This window comes from Orycteropus afer, unplaced genomic scaffold, assembly GCF_000298275.1.
Source record: "Orycteropus afer afer isolate SDZICR_OR568_19922 unplaced genomic scaffold, OryAfe1.0 scaffold00008, whole genome shotgun sequence".
Classification (NCBI taxonomy): Eukaryota; Metazoa; Chordata; class Mammalia; order Tubulidentata; family Orycteropodidae; genus Orycteropus; species Orycteropus afer.
This window is the reverse complement of record NW_006921595.1, coordinates 3,666,011-3,684,567: the sequence shown is the minus strand read 5'-3', so window position 1 is coordinate 3,684,567 and position 18,557 is coordinate 3,666,011. Positions and strand designations below refer to the sequence as shown.

The following is an 18,557-nucleotide window of genomic DNA, read 5'->3' as shown; positions in this document are numbered from 1 at the left end:
AACTGTATAGTTCTAGGTTTCACATTTAAGTCTTTGATCCATCTGGAGTTCGTTTTTGTGTGTGCTGTGAGGTACAGATCTTGTTTCATCCAATGGGCAGTTCTTAACACACATTTAGGCAATGATTATTAAAATATCTTTTCTAAATCACATTGGGAAGCACATACTGTAGGAATGAGTGCAGTCTTGGAATTGTACATTCAGATTCTGTATACCTTAGAAAATATTTCTGAAGACCAGACACAAAAAGGAAATACCAAAAGAGAAGTAGACAACATCACCAACAAAATGCAAAACACTAGACTGTAGTTATGTTGAATATGTGAAATAATATATTGTAGCATTTTCATCAAATGAGTCAGGCTCTTCAAGATTCAGAAGTAAATTTAAATACATACATAGATCTCTACCACTCATTAACAGGGTATTTACTTGATTTAAGAAAAGGTTTTGAAAACACAACAAATACTGCCAGATTCTTATTATCAAGCAGTTTACTATCAAAGAAGCATTAGAAAGAAGTATATGGATAGCTAAGACACAAGAAAGAAGTAAATGATGGAAGTGCTCCAGAACTATTGCATGCCAGAGATAATTTCATATAACCACATACTACACCATCATTGGCACTCTTGAATCTGCATGGAAAGAAGGATGAAAGTATATGAAGTTCTTTTAAATAGATTTTCCTTCTTAAACATGGTGGATGTACCTCATGAAGAATGCATGAAGGCATCCAAGAAATAATGCAAGTTTATCCCAACAGCATAAATACAGACCTTTACAGAGAAGTGTGGAAAATTTCATTCTTACGTTAAAATTAAGTTTACACATTCTGGAAGGAAGGACAAATTTTACTCAGGTAGGCAGGTATGGTTCCATAATAAAAGATAAAATACAATGCATATTTCCCAATGTTGAAATTGCTTTATGTATATTCCTAACTTTAATGATCACAGCTGTACATTAGGACAATAATTTTCATCCCTACAGAGATTCAGAAGCCCTAAGTGTATAGCAGTGTTTCAAGAAAGACTTGATTCATTATCCTTATTATATGTGGAAGTAGGTGTTGTTCAGTAGCTTAATTGGGATGAAATCATTGATGGATTTGTAAGAACAGAGAATAGAAAAAAATGTTTTAAATTACAACATGTCAGAAATGAAAGATTTATCTAAAAATAATATGTAGTAATTTGTTGTAATATTTGTTTCCTGATCATTAAATATTATTTTACGGTATCTTTTCATTTGTTCATTTATAATTTTATCATCTATTACAAAACAAGCATCCAAATTAAAGTATGAGCCATTTAAAGCAAAACTGGTAAAAGTCTATTTTTCTTTGTGAGAGAGCAACAAAAGTTCACACTGGTTGTTGAAACAACTGAGTTGACGGACTCATTTTCTTTGTTGTAGAATATGTGGAATATTCTTTTTGTAGAAATGTGGTATATAGTAAAAATCTTAGTACCCCACAGCCACTGAAAGTTTTATAATCGACTTCTCTCCTTCCACTGAATCGGCGTACACCTCTTTTGGATTCAATAGCTAATATTAAAGTCATATTTAAAAAGAAGTTGAACCATGGATAGCTAAGACACAAACACACGTACAGTTGATCCTTGAACAGATGCAGTCAAAAATCCACGTATAACTTTTGACTCCCCAAAACCTTAAGTACTGACAGCCTACTGTTGACTGGAAGCCTTACCGATAATAAATAGTTGGTTAACACAGTTCTTGCCATACACTTAGATTCTCACACAGAGATACTCATACACATACACAACAAGTAAGTTTACTACATGTGTGGCATGATGATTGTTTACTATTAAGTATGTTGTTGTTGTTATGTGCCATCGAGTCAGACCCGACTTGTAGCAACCCCTCCTTGGGTTTCCGAGGCAGTATCACTACGGAAGTAGAGCATAATAAGGTCTTGATCCTTGTTGTCTTCACGTTGGGTAGGCTAAGGAGGAAGTGGAGGAGGAGAGGTTGGTCATCTTGTCTTGGAGGTGGTGGAAATGGAGGAAGTTGAAGAGGAGATGGAGAGGCAGGCACACTTGGTGTAACTTTATGGAAATGCATTGTAATTTCTGCCTTTTGCTTTCTCGTTTCTCTACAAATGTTTCTATGTGGTATCAATCCTCCTACTGTTTGCTTTAGTTTCGGTGACCATATCATAGAAGGATCAATGTCATAAAAGAAGTCAAGAGCAGTCTTGAATAATTGGAACCCTTCCACCAGATTGTCCAGTGTCAATCTGTTTTCTGGCACTGCTTCTTCTATGTTGTCTTGCTCCTCATTGTCACTGATTCAGAGCATTCATCTCCATCAAATTGTCTTCTGTTAAATCCTATAGTGCAGTATCTTTGAGCTCTTGAATTTCTCCAAGATCCATATCTTAAAAACAATCTGTGTATAAAAGGACCCATGCAGTTCAAACCCGTGGTGTTCAAGGGTCAACTGTATATATATACTTGTGTCTATATATATATAACTCACATACCCCATTCGAAGGATGAGTAAGCACATTATCAGTGTTTCAGGTCCTTACATGCCTTAATCTGACCCTGGCCCTGGGGCTTAGTCAAAGCCACCACTGGCCCTCTCTCTTGCTCCCTCAGTCACAGCAGAGTCCTGTGAGAGAAATATATACATAAAGGATTATGGCATTTCAGAGAAAAGGAGAAAACTACACCTACCTCAGGAGACTTGATAAGGCTTCATGGAGGAAATAGTAGTATTTAGAAATGCAAAGATAATCAGAGATGATATTTTAGGCAGATCCGGTGTGAGCAAAGATGCAAAAGCAGGAATACACAAATAAGTTTGAAGAATGTAGGATGTACAAAAGGACTGAATAAGATGTAGACCTCTACTGTGTACAGTTTGTCCCATGAAAATTTCAGATATTGGAGTAAAAGTAGTTAAGTCCTTAAATGTTTTGAGATTACACCATACAGTGGATCAATACCTAGTAAGTCAGAAAGTTACCTTTTCCTATGCTTATTAAGTAAGCACCCTAGTATAGTGTTGGAAGGGCATTGTAATTTTTTTTGCCTCATTTCTAAGTTTTAGATAACTTTTTTTAATAGAGCTAGGGAAGGCGGGTGTGTGGTAACAATCTATTCAGAAGACAATACTCATTTAAGAAAAATTTTAAAATCATGTTTCACTAGTACTGTATTGTTGTTGTTGTTATGTGCTGTCGAGTCGGACCCGACTCATAGCGACCCCTCCTTGGGTTTCCGAGGCAGTATCACTATGGAAGTACTGTATTAGGAAAACTAAAAATCACATACACCTTATTCTGTTATACATAAGACTGCCAAGAGTCGGAGTCAACTCAACGCAACCAACAGCAGCATAATCCACTACCTAGAGATTCATCACTATACTTGCTCATCCTTCCAGACTTTTTTTTTTTTGTATTGTGTAACTAAAAAATATGCCATTTTCTGTGTATTGTGTAAAAAATATGGTGATTTTTAACTTTACAAAAATGCAAACAGACATACAAGGTCTTTTGTAACCTGCTTCTGTCTTGTTGAATTTCCCTTGCAATGTAAGCTCCTTAGAAACTGGGACTCATAATCTTGGTTAGGTCCTATTCCCACGTCCTGGGAGGTACCTTACGCATATGCAGTAACTGAGACAGTGCTCTTGCTTCTGTTTTCAGGTTGGCAGCCTCGATGGTTCCTTCTCTGTGGGGGAATATTATCCTATTATGATTCTCCTGAAGATGCCTGGAAGGGCTGCAAAGGGAGCATCCAAATGGCAGTCTGTGAAATTCAAGGTGAGAAACAGACTTTCAGGGTTTACTTTTCTTTCTGTCTCCTTAACAAACTGGGGGGGAGGGGGAACCCACTAGCCTGTACATGCCATTCTGTGCTGTTCTAATACGTTGTTGTTATTTGCCATCAAGTCGGCCCCAACTCATAGCGACCCCTCCTTGGGTTTCCAAGGCAGTATCACTACGGAAGTAGGAATGCGCAACCTTCCTTCCGAGGAGTGGCCTGGTGGGTTTGAACCGCCAGCCTTCTGGTTAGCAGTCAAGTGCCTTAGGCACTATGCTACCAGAGCTCCTAATATAACAGATCAAAATGCACAGTGCATATTCTGAAATAGAACCTTGCAAATAAAACCTAAAGCTGTAGCCAATTTTTATGAGGTTGGTTAAGAGGTGGTCAGAATAAATGTGTGCAATGTGCTTTACCATTCATCTGTTGCTCATTTTTTAGTCAGCTGCTCACCTGGGGCCAGGGTCTATTTACAAAACTTATTTAAGTCTTTTTACTTCAGTGTTTAAACTTCTGTGTTTAATCAACATACCCACCACCACCACATGCAGAAAACAAGCAAAAGCCTAAAAAACCTACAAATAGTCTTTACTTCTTGGTTTTGGGAATCTTGAGACATCCTGAGAAAATGTGCAACTCAGAAGTGAGAGGTTAGATCTAGGGAATTTGGGGGGTGGGTGGGTATAGGAGAAAGTGTAGTTTGCTTTTTCTTCTCTTGAAGAACTGTGGAGAATGCTCACATTTTTGGTTGACTTGCCAAGGAAGAAGGAGCTCTGGTAGCATAGTGCATAAGGCACTTGGCTGCTAACCAGGTCAGCAGTTTAAACCCACCAGCTGCTCTGCAGAAAGAAGGTGGGGCAATCTATTTCCATGAAGATTTACAGCCTAGGAAACCCAGCAGGGGTCACTATAAGTCAGATTTGACTCAACGGCAGCGAGTTTGTTTTGGTTTTTGTCAAGAAGTGGAAAAGGATAAATACTGCACTCTTGATTGCTTTCTGGTAATCGTAAAGAATAAATAATGGTCCCTTCCTTGTTGCCATACGAGCCTCTTTGGCTTTCGACCAGTGTACTTTAAATACACACCAGCCAAAAGAGATTGCTTCTCTGTTTTGATAAAGTATCATGAAAAACTGGGTGATTCTTTTTTAAACCAACAACTTAGTGATGCTTTGGAGCCAACTGTGAGGTTTTTCCTGTAGATCACAGGAGGCATCTAATAAGAGATGAATAAACAGAGCTTTGTGTAAACCAGGAGAAGTTGTCAGGGTTGGCATCTTTCCTTGAAAGAAGCCTTAAGTAACAGACACCAGTTGAGAGCAGGAAGTTGAGTGGGCTGGAGATTACTCTAGATAAGGCTCTTCTTGACTCTCACCTCCCCTTGCCTTGCTCCCAGTTCATTCCGTAGATAACACACGTATGGACCTGATTATCCCCGGAGAACAGTATTTCTACCTGAAGGCCAGAAGTGTGGCTGAGAGACAGCGGTGGCTGGTGGCCCTGGGGTCAGCCAAGGCCTGCCTGACTGACAGTAGGACCCAGAAGGAGAAAGGCAAGTGTTGATTGTTTTCTGGTCTGAGACCACTGGGAACCACCCATCTCTGGATTTCCTAATTTGCTTATCTTGCCTCTGATCACCTAGCCAGCTTTTTGTTTCATACAAGTGTTATATACCTCAGTGGAATTTAATCCTTTTGTGACCAAATTATTTTCTGCTTTGAGTTTTTTTGTTGGTACCGTATGTTTTCAGCAATGGAAGGCATACTAGAATCAAGGGGAAAAATTTTTTGAGGTAATAGAGATTTTGATATAATTATGTGGGACACACATGTCTCAAGTGGATTCTGGTGGTAGAGTTGGTGGGATGAAGCCCATTTATTCAGTTTCTTGCAGCTATGCAGGTCCCTACCAAGTTAGCACATACTACAACTGGGATAGCAGCTTCCCCAAGAACCCTGAGAGTGAAAATGTTGGTGGATGATATATGTCTCAGGGATCATGAAGGGTTAAAGTAGGACCTGTTTCTAATTATTATTCGTTAGCATATCATGGTGTAGAGAATGCAGGCTTTGGAGCCAGACAGTTGTGTTTACATCATGGTAGCTGTGTGACTTTGACATAGACAAGCTTTGTGAGCCTCATTTTTCTCATCTTTTAAAAGGAGTTTAATAGTATTCCTCAGAAGGAAGATTGGGCAGTCTACTTCCATAGTGTTATTGCCTTGGAAACCCAAGGAGGGGTCGCTATGAGTCGGATCTGACTTGACAGCAATGGGTTTTACATAGAAAGATTGCCATGAGGAATGTGGTGATGTGCAGACTGTCTAGCACCTAGTCTGGCACCAAAGTGACCCTTAGTAAAGAGTAGCTGCTCCAGAGAAGCCTTTGATCTGAGTGTTTTCTGTGGCAGCATCCTGCCTGTCTTTCCTTTTTCCTGGGGTGGGATAGATACTTAATAATCAGATTGCTGCTGTTTAATGCTCATTAACCCAACATCATTGGGCCTACTGGGAACCATAGCACAGCTTTTGGCTTAGACTGGGGCAAGAATGCCAGGGCTACTTCCTGGGTCCCAATCAGCCTCCCAGCCCCATAGGTATACCTGAAGAAATTACAGTGGGGAGCGAGCTCTAGGAAAAAGTGTTTCTGTCGTATGACAGGTGTGTTGCGTATGCTAACTCTTCAAGTAGACAAAGTAAGATCACTTCCTCCTTGCTTGTTTTTTAATGCTAAACCAGGAATAAGTTCTAGACTCTGTTGGTTTTGACTTAGAGCAGGTACTAAGGTGCAATTTTTCCATGGAGTAGAAAACTGATGGTAATAATTGTAGTGAGGCCTCAGCACCAGAGTGGGTGGCATATCTTGCTAATGAGGGAGCAGCAGGTACAGGAGGGTACCATTAGCCTTGACAGGCAGCATGCTGAGCTAACCCTTGGGTAAAATATGTATGTTATTAGTGGTAATTGGATGTTATAGAATGCTGTTACTGAAATATGAGCAGAGCAGTGTGTTAGCAGATAAATACCCATGACCCCATTTTACAGACAGGAAAAACTTTGTGGCAGAACTGGAAACCAGAACTCTGAACCCTTGGCTTTGCTTTGAGTTCTATGAATCCTTCACATGAGGGGGTCAGATGGCATGTTGTCTCCTTCTTGAACTGGTGGTTATTCCATATGTTGGTTCATGAAATAATGTACAGTACTTCGAAAGACTGGAAAAATTTTTTTTCTTGCACCCGTACCATCACCAGTATCACATCTGTCACCCCTACTATAAAAATCTGACTTTGGACATGGGCTGTATATTCTATCTGTAGTATATTAACTAGCGAATAATTTATTCATTGGAGAAACTTCATTATCATCATTTTGTTACCTAGAATTTGCTGAAAACACTGAAAATTTGAAAACCAAAATGTCGGAACTAAGACTCTACTGTGATCTCCTTGTTCAGCAAGTAGATAAAACAAAAGAAGTGACCACAACCGGTGTGTCCAATTCTGAGGTAAAATATTATTGTCTTAGCCACATGAAAAATAGCACCAGATCAGTATAAAGGTGACACTTAACTCTCACATAATGCCTATCTTGGAATTTACCATTTTTCAGAGAAAAAGTAAAAAAATTCAAAAAGAGAAGTAGTGGGTACATTTCCACATGTGAAAGCAATCTTCCTCCCTCACCTCCCTCCCTTCCTTCCTTCTATGAACTTGGGGTTAATTAAGTGATAATATTTGAAACTTTTAACTTTAGTGCCAACTTATTAAAATAACTACTCCCCCCCTTTTGCCTCACTTTCTTTAGTACAACATTATTTGTTTTGCAGAGCCATTTCTGTTGGTGTGACTACTAACATGCCAACATAGCATCTTTGAATAATGTGTCTGTCACCTTTGATGAGACTAACAGGATTTCATTTCACCATTGTCATTGTTAGGTACCGGAATAGATTAGTACTTTCAAAGATGAAGACACAGCTTTACCATCAGCAAGGATTGTAATTTTTAACATTTACTAATAAAGTTATAATTCACTTATCCTACAAATGTGTATTAAAGGATCTATCTGGTATTAAGCATCATATTGAATGGATCATGTTAACCAGAGAAGGTCTTGTGTCTGCTCTCAAAAATTATAATCTGACAAACAGTGCCTATAAAATGAAGAACTGCAGATTGTAATGAATGGTTTTATAATTACTCTTCTTAGGTAAAAGTATGTTATGCTACTAGTAGGATATGTGCTTTGAATTTTTCTGATAAAGGTGATTTAACTTACTTCTATTCACTTCGTTTTGGGCTCTTCTATTCACTCAACAAGGAGTTCTGGCAGTGCAGTGCTTAAAGCATCTGACTAAGGTTGGGCAATCCTACTTCCGTAGTGATACTGCCTCGGAAACCCAAGGAGGGGTCGCTATGAGTTGGGGCCGACTCGACGGCATACAACAACAACAACAACGACTAACCAAAAGTTCAGCAGTTCGAACCCATTAGACATTCCATAGAAGAAAAATGAGGCAGTCTGTTTCTGTAAAGATTTATAGTCTTGGAAACCCTATGGAGCATTCTCTGTCCATCATAGGCTAACTGTGAGTTGAAATCAGCTCAATGGCAGTAAGTTTGGTTTTGGATTCACTCAACAGCTGCCTGTTGCATACTACACCCTGTAATGGGGGTGGGGGAGATAAGATATCATTTCAGTTCTGCTCATAGGGAGTTTATGATCTAGTGTTTCTCAAACCAGGCCAATTTTGCCCCCTAGGGGACATTTGGCCTTCTTTGTAAACATTTTTGGTTGTCATGACAGGGAATGCTATTGACATCTAGTAAGTAGAGGCCAGGGGTGCTGCTGAACATCCTACAGTGCACAAGAGAACCTTCTCCCCAGCACACAGACATATCCCCAAAAATAGCCAGCCTACTATGTCAGTGGTGCTGAAATTGAGAAGCATTGTTCTAGAGAGAAGGGAAAATGTGAGCACAGCAATTTTTAATTCAAGGAAGAAAGTTCCAGCAGTAAGTGTCCTGGGAACTTGCTACTGAAAATTAGTTTATGACAACCAACATCACCTGGTAGCTTGTTAGAAATACAGAATTGAAGAAAACATAGAGGCCACTAAGATATGGTCTCTGCACTCACTATTTGGGGTGTGGCTCAGTTTCCTGAACAATTATCAGTATCAATATCCAGAGGAAACACACCTTGAACAAACAAAACAATTGTTATTGTTGTTATGTGCTGTCGAGTCAGACCTGACTCACAGTGACCCCTCCTTGGGTTCCCGAGGCAGTATCACTACAGAAGTATATTGCACAACCTTCCTCCCCAGGAGTGGATGGTGTGTTTGAACCGCCAACCTTCTGGTTGGCAGTCAAACAAAATAATTAGGAGGGAAAAAAATGATGAAGTGTTCCAATATGGTTCCGAGTCCCAGTTGCTGAAACCACTAGTGGATTCATCTGTGTTGAGAGCCAAAAACCCATTGTGAAAGCAAATGATGTATGATTTGTGGTTTCTCATTACCATGTAGTTGGAGACATTTTTCCATTGGTGCATTTTATGTGTGTCACCCCTTGTACACTGCAGCTCAGTGGGGGCTCTGAGCCCCACATTTGGTATAAATGCAGGCACATAATACTGTTGAGTTGAAAGAAATCACCGCCGCTTGGAGCAGTGGGTGAGTGGGTAGGATCAGATTGAGGGCAAGGCTTGTGTGAGGTTGATAGAGATACATTCTACTCATTTAGTCTCCCCCCTCCTACTCACAACTAACTAATATAGATATTTATCCAGCAGAATGGGTGGATAAATCGTTACTGTTTTGTGGCTAAAAACCTCTAGAACATTCCACAATTGGGCTTTTTCTTTTTTGGCAAGGTAAAGGAGTCTTCCACTCTGGTTGTTTCGTAGGAGGGAATTAATGTAGGAACTCTGCTGAAATCAACCTGCAATACTTTTCTGAAGACCCTGGAAGAATGCATGCAGATCGCAAATGCAGCCTTCACCTCGGAGCTGCTCTATCACACTCCCCCAGGGTCGCCACAGCTGGCCATGCTCAAGTCCAGCAAGGTAAAGTCCTGCTCAGCTTGACTGTAACAGGACATAATGAAAGGTTGAAAAGAAAGTCATTATACTGAGCTGTGGTTTCCATCACCTTTTGGTGATTTATAGACATTTTTTAGTGCACTTTGCTATGTCCACTTTAAGATCTGCCTTCAGTCACTCAAGACAGAAACTTGAGTTACTTATGCCCCAGATCCAGTCAGTTTTACCACTTGAACTTGTCTCTTACATAGCATCTTTTTTCTAACCTCTTTGTTCCAGTTGAGTCTTGCCTAGACTTATGGTAGCCTTCCAACTATTTGCCTGGAGCCTGACTGTCAGTCAACAGAGAGTATTTCTATCAATACCTTTTAAATTGGAGGTCATTACCTTAACCTTTTATTGGCTTCCCCATTGCCTGCAAGTTAAAGTCAAAGCTTCTTAGCCCCTCCCATCATCAGCAACCTCTTTCCTTGTCATTACCTGGCTAGACCATGATTAGCAGTATTAACTGCTTCTAGTTCCCCCCACACCTTTTACCTTTTACCCAGTGCCAAGAGTGCCCTTCTCACCTGTCTTTACTTGGTCAGCTCTTATTCATCCTTCAAGATTCAGTCTGCACTTCCATGAATCTTTAAGGAGCTCTGGTGGCACAGTGCCTAAGGCATTTGACTGCTAACCAGAAAGTTGATGATGCAAACCCACCAACTGCTCCACAGAAGATGGGACAATTTACTTCCGTAAAGATTTACCCCCTCAGAAACCAGTGAGGGTCGCTGTGAGTCAGAATTGACTCGATGGCAGTGAGTTTGGTTCTGGTCCCTGAATCTTTAGGTTGTGCTAGGAGCTCTTACTATACATACTCCTGTGTTAGACTACTTCTGTATTATAATTATCTTAAGGGCAGGAACCCAAAATACTGGTATTTCCAGTGTTTAATACAAAACAGGGCCATCATCATTTGCTGTTTATTAATATTTAATGACCATAACTGAAATCACAAAACCAGTCACCAAAAGACTACCCAACATGATGAACAGAATCAATATCACTGGATTGTACATGTAGAAATGTTTTAATTGAGTGAGATGGAAAAGGAAAGAGGGGGAGGAAGGATATTAAAGAGGTTGGGATTGGAGCTTTGGAGGAGAATTAGTTTTTTTCCTGCTGAAATAAAGCCCCACCATATTTCTTTTTGCACACATCCTCATTAGCACATGTACCCTGACACCTAATACTGAATCAGATTTCTAGTTGCTTCTCCTGCTACCCTGGCTACTCATGAAGCCCAACATGAATAGTTATATCTATGGTTATAGAAGGGGGCAGAGGTAAGGGTGGGGAGGAAGCTAAAAAGAAGAAAAAGAATAACCCAGAAATTGTCAAATTGGTGAATGTTTTGCTTTATATGTATCTTGCCACAATAATAATAATAATAACAGAAAGACCAACATCCCTTCCTTTAGAAATTTGGTTACCCTTATTTGAAATAAATAGAGAGCTAGTTGGGATCAATGACTCCTTTATTCTGGGAGTATCTAGAACTGTCCCCGTTGACTGAGATAGTGTAGTTATAGTCATATTTACCGCTTGTCATGTGATAAAATTCTAAATATGCTATGGTGGAAATTCAGCATGTAAACTTTCATTTCTTTGCTTCTTTTAAAGATGAAACATCCTGTTGTACCAATGCATAATTCATTGGAAAGGTACAGTAACTTTTTTTGTTTATTCTTATTTCTAAGAATAAATCAGGATATTATTACTCCTTGTTTTTTTTTTTTTTTTTAAGAAAAAATAAGACTATTTTGATTGTATGGTGGTTTTTCTCATGATTTGAGACATAGTAGGAGGAAAAGGTATCTGACTTTTCTCTTTTGGGTCAGTTTGAATCAAAGAAGACCCTTCACTCAGTACTGATGAATAGAGAGAATGTTTGCATTTTCCCTAGAGTAGGGATCTCAGCACACTTAGTGACTTTAAGAGCCCTGGCACAGTGGTTAAGTGCTGGCTACTAACCAGAAGCTCAACAGTTTGAACCCACCAGCTGTTCCACAGGAGAAAATTGTGGCAGTCTGTTCCTGTAAATATTTATAGCCTTAGGGCAGTTTTACTCTGTCCTGTAGGGTTGCTGTGTATCAACATCAACTCCACAGCAGCGAGTTTGGTTTTTGGAGTATATTGAAAATTGGAACATCTCTTGGGGAGGAGTTGACCATTGATTTAAACATATTTTTATCCAGAAAAGGCAATGCTGTTTTGTTTATTTAAAAAAAGGGATCTAAGGTATTTTTCAGGTTAAAAAAAGAATTTAAAGAGTATAAAATTCTAAACTTTTTCTATTTATCTAGATATACGTTGGATTCGAAATAAAGTGTACATTTATAGTATTCATTTTATTTTGGGTAATTTATTCAGTTATTCATATAAACATTTTCATCTATTGACATAGTCCATATGTTTGTCATCTCAAATATTTTTTAATGTTTCATCTCCTTTTTATAGTATTTTAGCTTAGTTTATTCTTTGTTGTAAAGATTATTCCCTATTTGGTTGTTTCTAGTTTTCTCCTCAGTATTTCTTTTAGGAACATCTTTATAGATTCTTTTCTTTTGAGATATTCCTTGGATATCATCCTAAATATTCAATTGCTCGGTTCAACTATGGTATTTCCTTAGAAAACAACAAACATTTCCTCTGGAGTCAACATATAGTTTGGCCCCTTATTTTTGTTATGAGAAAATATTCTAATCTGCCTGGATATAATCACCTATAATAAGATGTTGTGATTTTTCCTTTAGCAAATAGAATGAGCTGTTCCTCTTGTCTATCAAATAGCCTTTTCAATTATCCTGAAGAGCAGCTGGTCCTTCTGGCTACATGATGGATTTCCCCCTACCTCAGTCAGATACTTTGCAGAGAATACTCTCCCCTGACCACAACATGTAGCTTCTAGATAATTAACTGTTAGTCAAACACATGGAAGAGTCCCAATGTTTTTGTGAGTTGAGACAGAAAAACACCTCCCAGGGAGAAGTTGAGGAAAGTGAGAGAATTGTTCAAAGTGTCACCTGGAGAAAGCTGATTGAAAACCAAAGAGCTGCCAATGACTATTTCCTGATGCTAGTAGGGAGCAAGATTAGGTTAACAGAAGGTTCAGGAAGAGCTGTTATTAAGCTCTTTGATTTCTAAACTGCAGCCTTGAGGCAGACCCGCCCATGTCTTAGGCAGACTGCTTTCTTGAAAGGCAGGAGAGTGAGAAAGTCTGGCTTTAACAACTCAGCTTTTTAATTGATGTTAAAGGAAGTTGGAGATTGTGAACCATCCCCCCAATCTTCAGAATAAGATCTCCCTGAACAGTCAATCTATTTATGCCCAATTAATTACACTTCTTGGCTTTTTTCCTTTTAAAAAATTTTCAGACAAGTGGAGATGAACAATTGTGAAAATGGATCTTTAAATATGGAAATAAATGATGATGAAGAAATCATAATGAAAAACAAGAGCCCCTTATGTTTGAAATCTGCAGAGAGAGAGTGCAGTGTATCAAGTGAAGAAAATATAGATGACAGTATAACAGGTAAAAACAAAAATGTTAGATGTCTGAAGTAAACCTTTGAACAATAGGATATTGGGGGTTTGAGTCATTATCCATGGTGTGACACAACAATTGATAGGGACCAACCTCAAGCTAATACACTAGGATGTATATGAATTGCTATATGGAAAATATACACCCAAATCACAATAAAATTGGTTTAAAAAAGCACTAGAATGTTGTCTTGGTAACATCAGGTCACTTGACTAAGCAGTATTTTGTCATCCCATCTGAGGTGGTATTTAGAAGGCACAATGAAGAGGAGGTTCCCCAGTCAGTGTTCCCAGTTCTGATGGGCTACAGTGAGTAATAGCTGCTTGTACTCATTTTCGAAGGAATGAGCACTTCACTGGCTTCCCGCCTGAATCTCTAAGTTCTTTCTCCTTAGAATATAATGTCAGCCGTAAAAATACAAAATTAAAACAATTCAGTTTTTCATCCTCCTGATTTCTGATAGGACCTGTGGATGTCAAAATTCACTGGACACCATCAAGTATTCATCACCTAGCCTTCTTTATGGTCATCAATCTAAAGTCCCACATTTCAGATTATAGGCCTGTAATTGAGAATGCTGGCTTTTTGAATTTGCTCATTCACATTGGCACTAAGGCACTGGTACTCACTAAACTCACTTCTAATCAGTCCCAGGAGCTTTTAATTGTGTAATAGATGTTTAATAAAGTATTTTAAAATTTAACATTTTTATAAATTTTCACCTTTATTTCCCCTGAAATAAGAGACCTGTTTTTATAGTTGAGTTGGGGAAAAGAAGGTTTATTTTCTTAACTGAGATGGACAATCAACACATCTTTTCCCTTAGTCATTGAAGGAATAATACAGAATAATGGAGAATTTCCATCAGAATAGTTCATTTATTTGACCCCATAATATCATTTCTAGAAATTTGTCCTCAGGGAAAGTCAGATTTAAGGTCAAAGATCTGTGGTCAGGGATGTTCCTTATGGCATTATTTATAGTAGTACAATTCTGTAAACTACCTAAATGCCCTCCACATGGGCATGATGCAATATTCCATAGTCATTAAAATCATGATCTGAAGAGTATTGAATGATTTAAAAATATTCATGATACACTGTTCAGTGAAAACAAGCAAAATATAAATCTATGTATACATTAAACCCAGTTTTGTTTGTTTACATATATGTATGTGTATATTGTTTCACTGATTTTATTTCTATTTCATTTTCTGTGTTTTAGATGTTTCCAACAAGACTATGGATTAATTTTTATAGTAAGTTTATGATAGGTTAGTAACAGATACTGTCTCCTTTGCAGTCCAACGGGAAATAATGAAAGAAGTTGGAGAGGGAAACCTGGGAAATCATGACATCTTGGCACAACCTGAATCAAACTCCTCCAATAGCTCGGAATCCCACTGGGAAGAAGACAATGAAGTTATCCCAACTTTCTTTAGTACCATGAACACCAGGTATTCTCTACCCTCTAAAACCACTGACAGTTGGAAACTAGCTTCCCTTCTGGAAAATCAGTCCTGGTGTTCCTGTCATGTGATAGCATATTCCAAGAGAATATAGAATTGGGGTGCCAAATATCTGTTTTATTACTTACCTTGTCTGAAACAGTGACTGAGAAGGAATTGTATCATGAGGATAGCTCTGTGAACAGATTTTAGCTTGTTTGAGGGGATTATCTTTGAAACTGATTTTATTAGACCTTATATTAGAAAAAACAATAATTGAGCACATCTGTGAAATCGAGCCTAAATGATTTCCCTTACAGGAGGGCAGCTGTTTCCACACTGCCTCTGAATTTCACAGAGTGCTGATTTTGTATTTTCATTCTTTCCTCCTCTTTATCACCAAATTGTTTAGCTTTAGTGACATTGAACTTCTAGAAGACAGTGGCATTCCCACAGAAGCATTCTTGGCATCATGTTATGCTGTGGTTCCAGTATTAGGTAAGATTGTTAGAGTATCTTTCATTTGTTGTTAGTCTCTGAAGTCTGTTTCACTGCAGTTATTTTTTTAGGAGAAATATCCTTAACTATGTGTACAGTGAGATGACCTTCTTCTTAGACACTACTTTGTATCACTAACCCCATATAGTTAATACTATATGACCTTAAGCACTATTGCATATTTCCATTTCATTTCTAAATATGGTTAAATATTGACCACAGGGTAGAGTAATAAGGAAACTTTCACTTAAAAGCAAAAGTGAAAGTAGTTGAGAAATAGATCTTCATACCCATTTGTGGTGATGGTGGTGTTGGTGGTTATGTGCTATGGAGTAGATTCTGAGTCATAACAACCTTATATGACCAAATAGAACTGCTTCAGAGGGTTCGCAAGGCTGTCAGCTTTACTGGAGCAGATTGCCACATCTTTCTTCTGTGGAGCCGCTGATGGGTTGTTCTAACTGCCTGCTTTTCAGTTAGCGTCTAGGCACTTAAACACTGTTCCACCAGGGCTCCTTGGTACTCTGAAAAAAAAGAAAATTCACCAGTTAAAAATGTGGTTTTTCTCTCAAAGATTTTTTATAAAAATTTTAAATGCATAAATTTATTTTAAATTCAAGCTTGCATTTACTTACTATAAAGTCAGTAACACCAGGGATTAATGAAGTTTGCTATATGACCTATTTAACTATGCATCTTTTTTTTTTAATTGAGGTATAATTGCATACAGTGAAATGCATAGAACTTAAGTGTTATGATTAAATAAATTTTGACAAATGCATCTACCTGTATGATCCATATCCCTGCCAAGACATAGAACATTCCTATCACTCCAGAAAGTTCCTGTGTCAGTTGGTCCCCAGCCCACCAACCAACCAGAGAAAACCAGTTTTCTGATTTCTCTCACCATAGTTCAGTTTTGCTTGTTCTGAAACTTACATAAATGGAATCATGTGGTATACTCTTTAGTATTGGCTTTTCTCTCTTTCTCTCTTTTATGTTTTTTGAGATTCATCCTTGTAGCAGTTGTTAATTTCTTCTTATTGCTGAGTCGTATATTTCTAAATGAATACATGCAGTTTGTTTACTCGTTCTCCTATTTATGGACATTTGAATTGTACCCGGAGTTAGCTAAACTGCAAAGTCTGAGGGCACAGTGCCCGAGACTTCCCTACACTTCCCTTCACTTCTGATACCAACTGCAAGTTCAGAGTGGGGGTACCCAAAACCACACTCAGGTTTAGTAATCTACTGGAAGGCTCAAAGAATTCACTCAAAGAATTCACTGAAAGCTGTTATACTCATTGTTAACTGTTTATTATGAGAAAATGATACAGGTAAAAAACAAATCTGCCAAAGATAGAGAGACCTTAAGACAAAGTCTGAGAGGATTCCAAATGTGAAGAGTTCTTTGTCCTCAGGACATATTAATTTCTCCACATCTATGTATGAAAACTAGGCACAGATCATTGCCAACTGGGGAAGCTTACCCAAGCTTCAATGTTCAGAGTTTTTATTGGAGTTTTGTTACATGGAATGGCACAGGACCGTACAGTGTTTCATTCTGTTATATATAAGGTCATCATGAGTCAGAGTTGACTAGACAGTGGCTAACAACAGCATATATCTATATATATATATAATGTATGTGTGTATGTATGTATGTATGTATAGTCATGATTGGTGATTGATTACCCGTGTGGTTGAAGTCAGTCCCCAGCTCCCCCATACCCAGAGGTCGAACTGATAACATGAGGAGTCATGACACCTGAGCTGAGGAGTCCACCATGAGTCCCTTGTTAGCATAAACTATCAGATTTGTTCTGAGGGAACCACCATGAACAGAGATATTTCTGGCACTCAGGAAATTCCAAGGGTTTAGAGGTTACCTCTTAGGAACCAGGGACAAAGATCAGACCTCACTTTGGGCAAGGCCAAATTCCTTACTATACAAGTAGTTTCTAGTTTGACCCTATAATAAATAAAGCCACTGTGAACATTTTTGTATCCATTTTGGGCATATGTTTTCACTTCTCTTGAGTAAATAATTACTGATTTACAGCGTAAAAATTGCTGATTCATATGGTAATACATGTTTAACTTTATAAAGAGCTGCCAAACAGTTTTACAGAGTGGTTACGCAATTGTACACTCACCAGCAATGTATGAATGTACTAGTTGCTTCACATCTTCCCTAGCATTTGGTGTTGTCAGTATCTCATTGTGGCTTTAATTTGCGTTTACCTGACAACTAATGATATTGAACACTTTTTTATGTGATTCTTGATCATTACTGTATTTTCCTTTATGAAGAATGTATTAAAATCTTTAATCCATTTTAAAAAATTGTTTGTCTCTTTGTTATTGAATTGTAAGAGTTCTTTATGTATTCTAAACACAATTCCATTTTAGATACATGCATTGTAAATATTTTCTCCTGGACTTGTGGTTTGCCTGTTCTTTTTTCATTGATGTCTTTTGAAGAGCAGCGTTTTTAATTTTGATGAAGTCTGGTATTCCAATTTATTTATTTTCTTTCTTCTATAATGTTTTCAGTGTTCTGAGAAACCTCTGCTTACCCCGAAGTCATGAATTTACTCTCCTGTTTTCCTCTGGACTCTAGTTTTAGTTTTTAAGTTTATGTCTGTGACCCATCTTAGAATTAGTTTTAGGATGTGGTGTGATATGGAAAGCTTAAATTGATTTTATTTACTTTATGATATCTGGCTGTTTAAAAATCATTTGTTGATTAAAAACATTGTTTTCCCCTTTACATTGCTTTGGCCAATTTGTTGGAAAGCAATTCATCTTTCAAGTGTGGGTCTATTTCTGGACTTTCTCATCTTTTCCAATGATCTGTTTGGCTTTCCTTATGCCAGTGCTACAATGACTTAATTACTGAACCTCTCTATTATAAAGCTTGAAATCAGATAATGTAGATCTTCCAATTTTGTTCTTCTTTTTCAAGATTATGTTGGCAATTCTAAGTTCTTTGCATGTCCATTGAAATTTTAGCTTTTCAGTTTCTGTTAAAGAGCCTACTGGGATATGTTGTTGTTGTTAAGTGCCGTCGAGTCGTTTCCGACTCATAGCGACCCCATGCACAGCAGAATGAAACACTGCCTGATCCCACACCAGCCTCACAATCCCTGCTATACTTGAGCCCATCAT

General features: G+C 38.2%; 1 protein-coding gene across 1 annotated transcript in view; it reads left to right on the top strand.

Moving 5' to 3' along the window:
* PLEKHA8 (pleckstrin homology domain containing A8) overlaps positions 1-18,557 on the top strand; it is a 121,525-nt gene that overhangs the window by 64,188 nt on the left and 38,780 nt on the right. The window contains exons 2-9 of the mRNA XM_007946423.1: positions 3,686-3,802; positions 5,203-5,358; positions 7,188-7,312; positions 9,718-9,876; positions 11,518-11,558; positions 13,272-13,429; positions 14,744-14,897; positions 15,301-15,386. Of these exons, the coding sequence (XP_007944614.1) occupies positions 3,686-3,802; positions 5,203-5,358; positions 7,188-7,312; positions 9,718-9,876; positions 11,518-11,558; positions 13,272-13,429; positions 14,744-14,897; positions 15,301-15,386 (996 nt within the window). The remainder of the gene's footprint in view (positions 1-3,685; positions 3,803-5,202; positions 5,359-7,187; positions 7,313-9,717; positions 9,877-11,517; positions 11,559-13,271; positions 13,430-14,743; positions 14,898-15,300; positions 15,387-18,557) is intronic.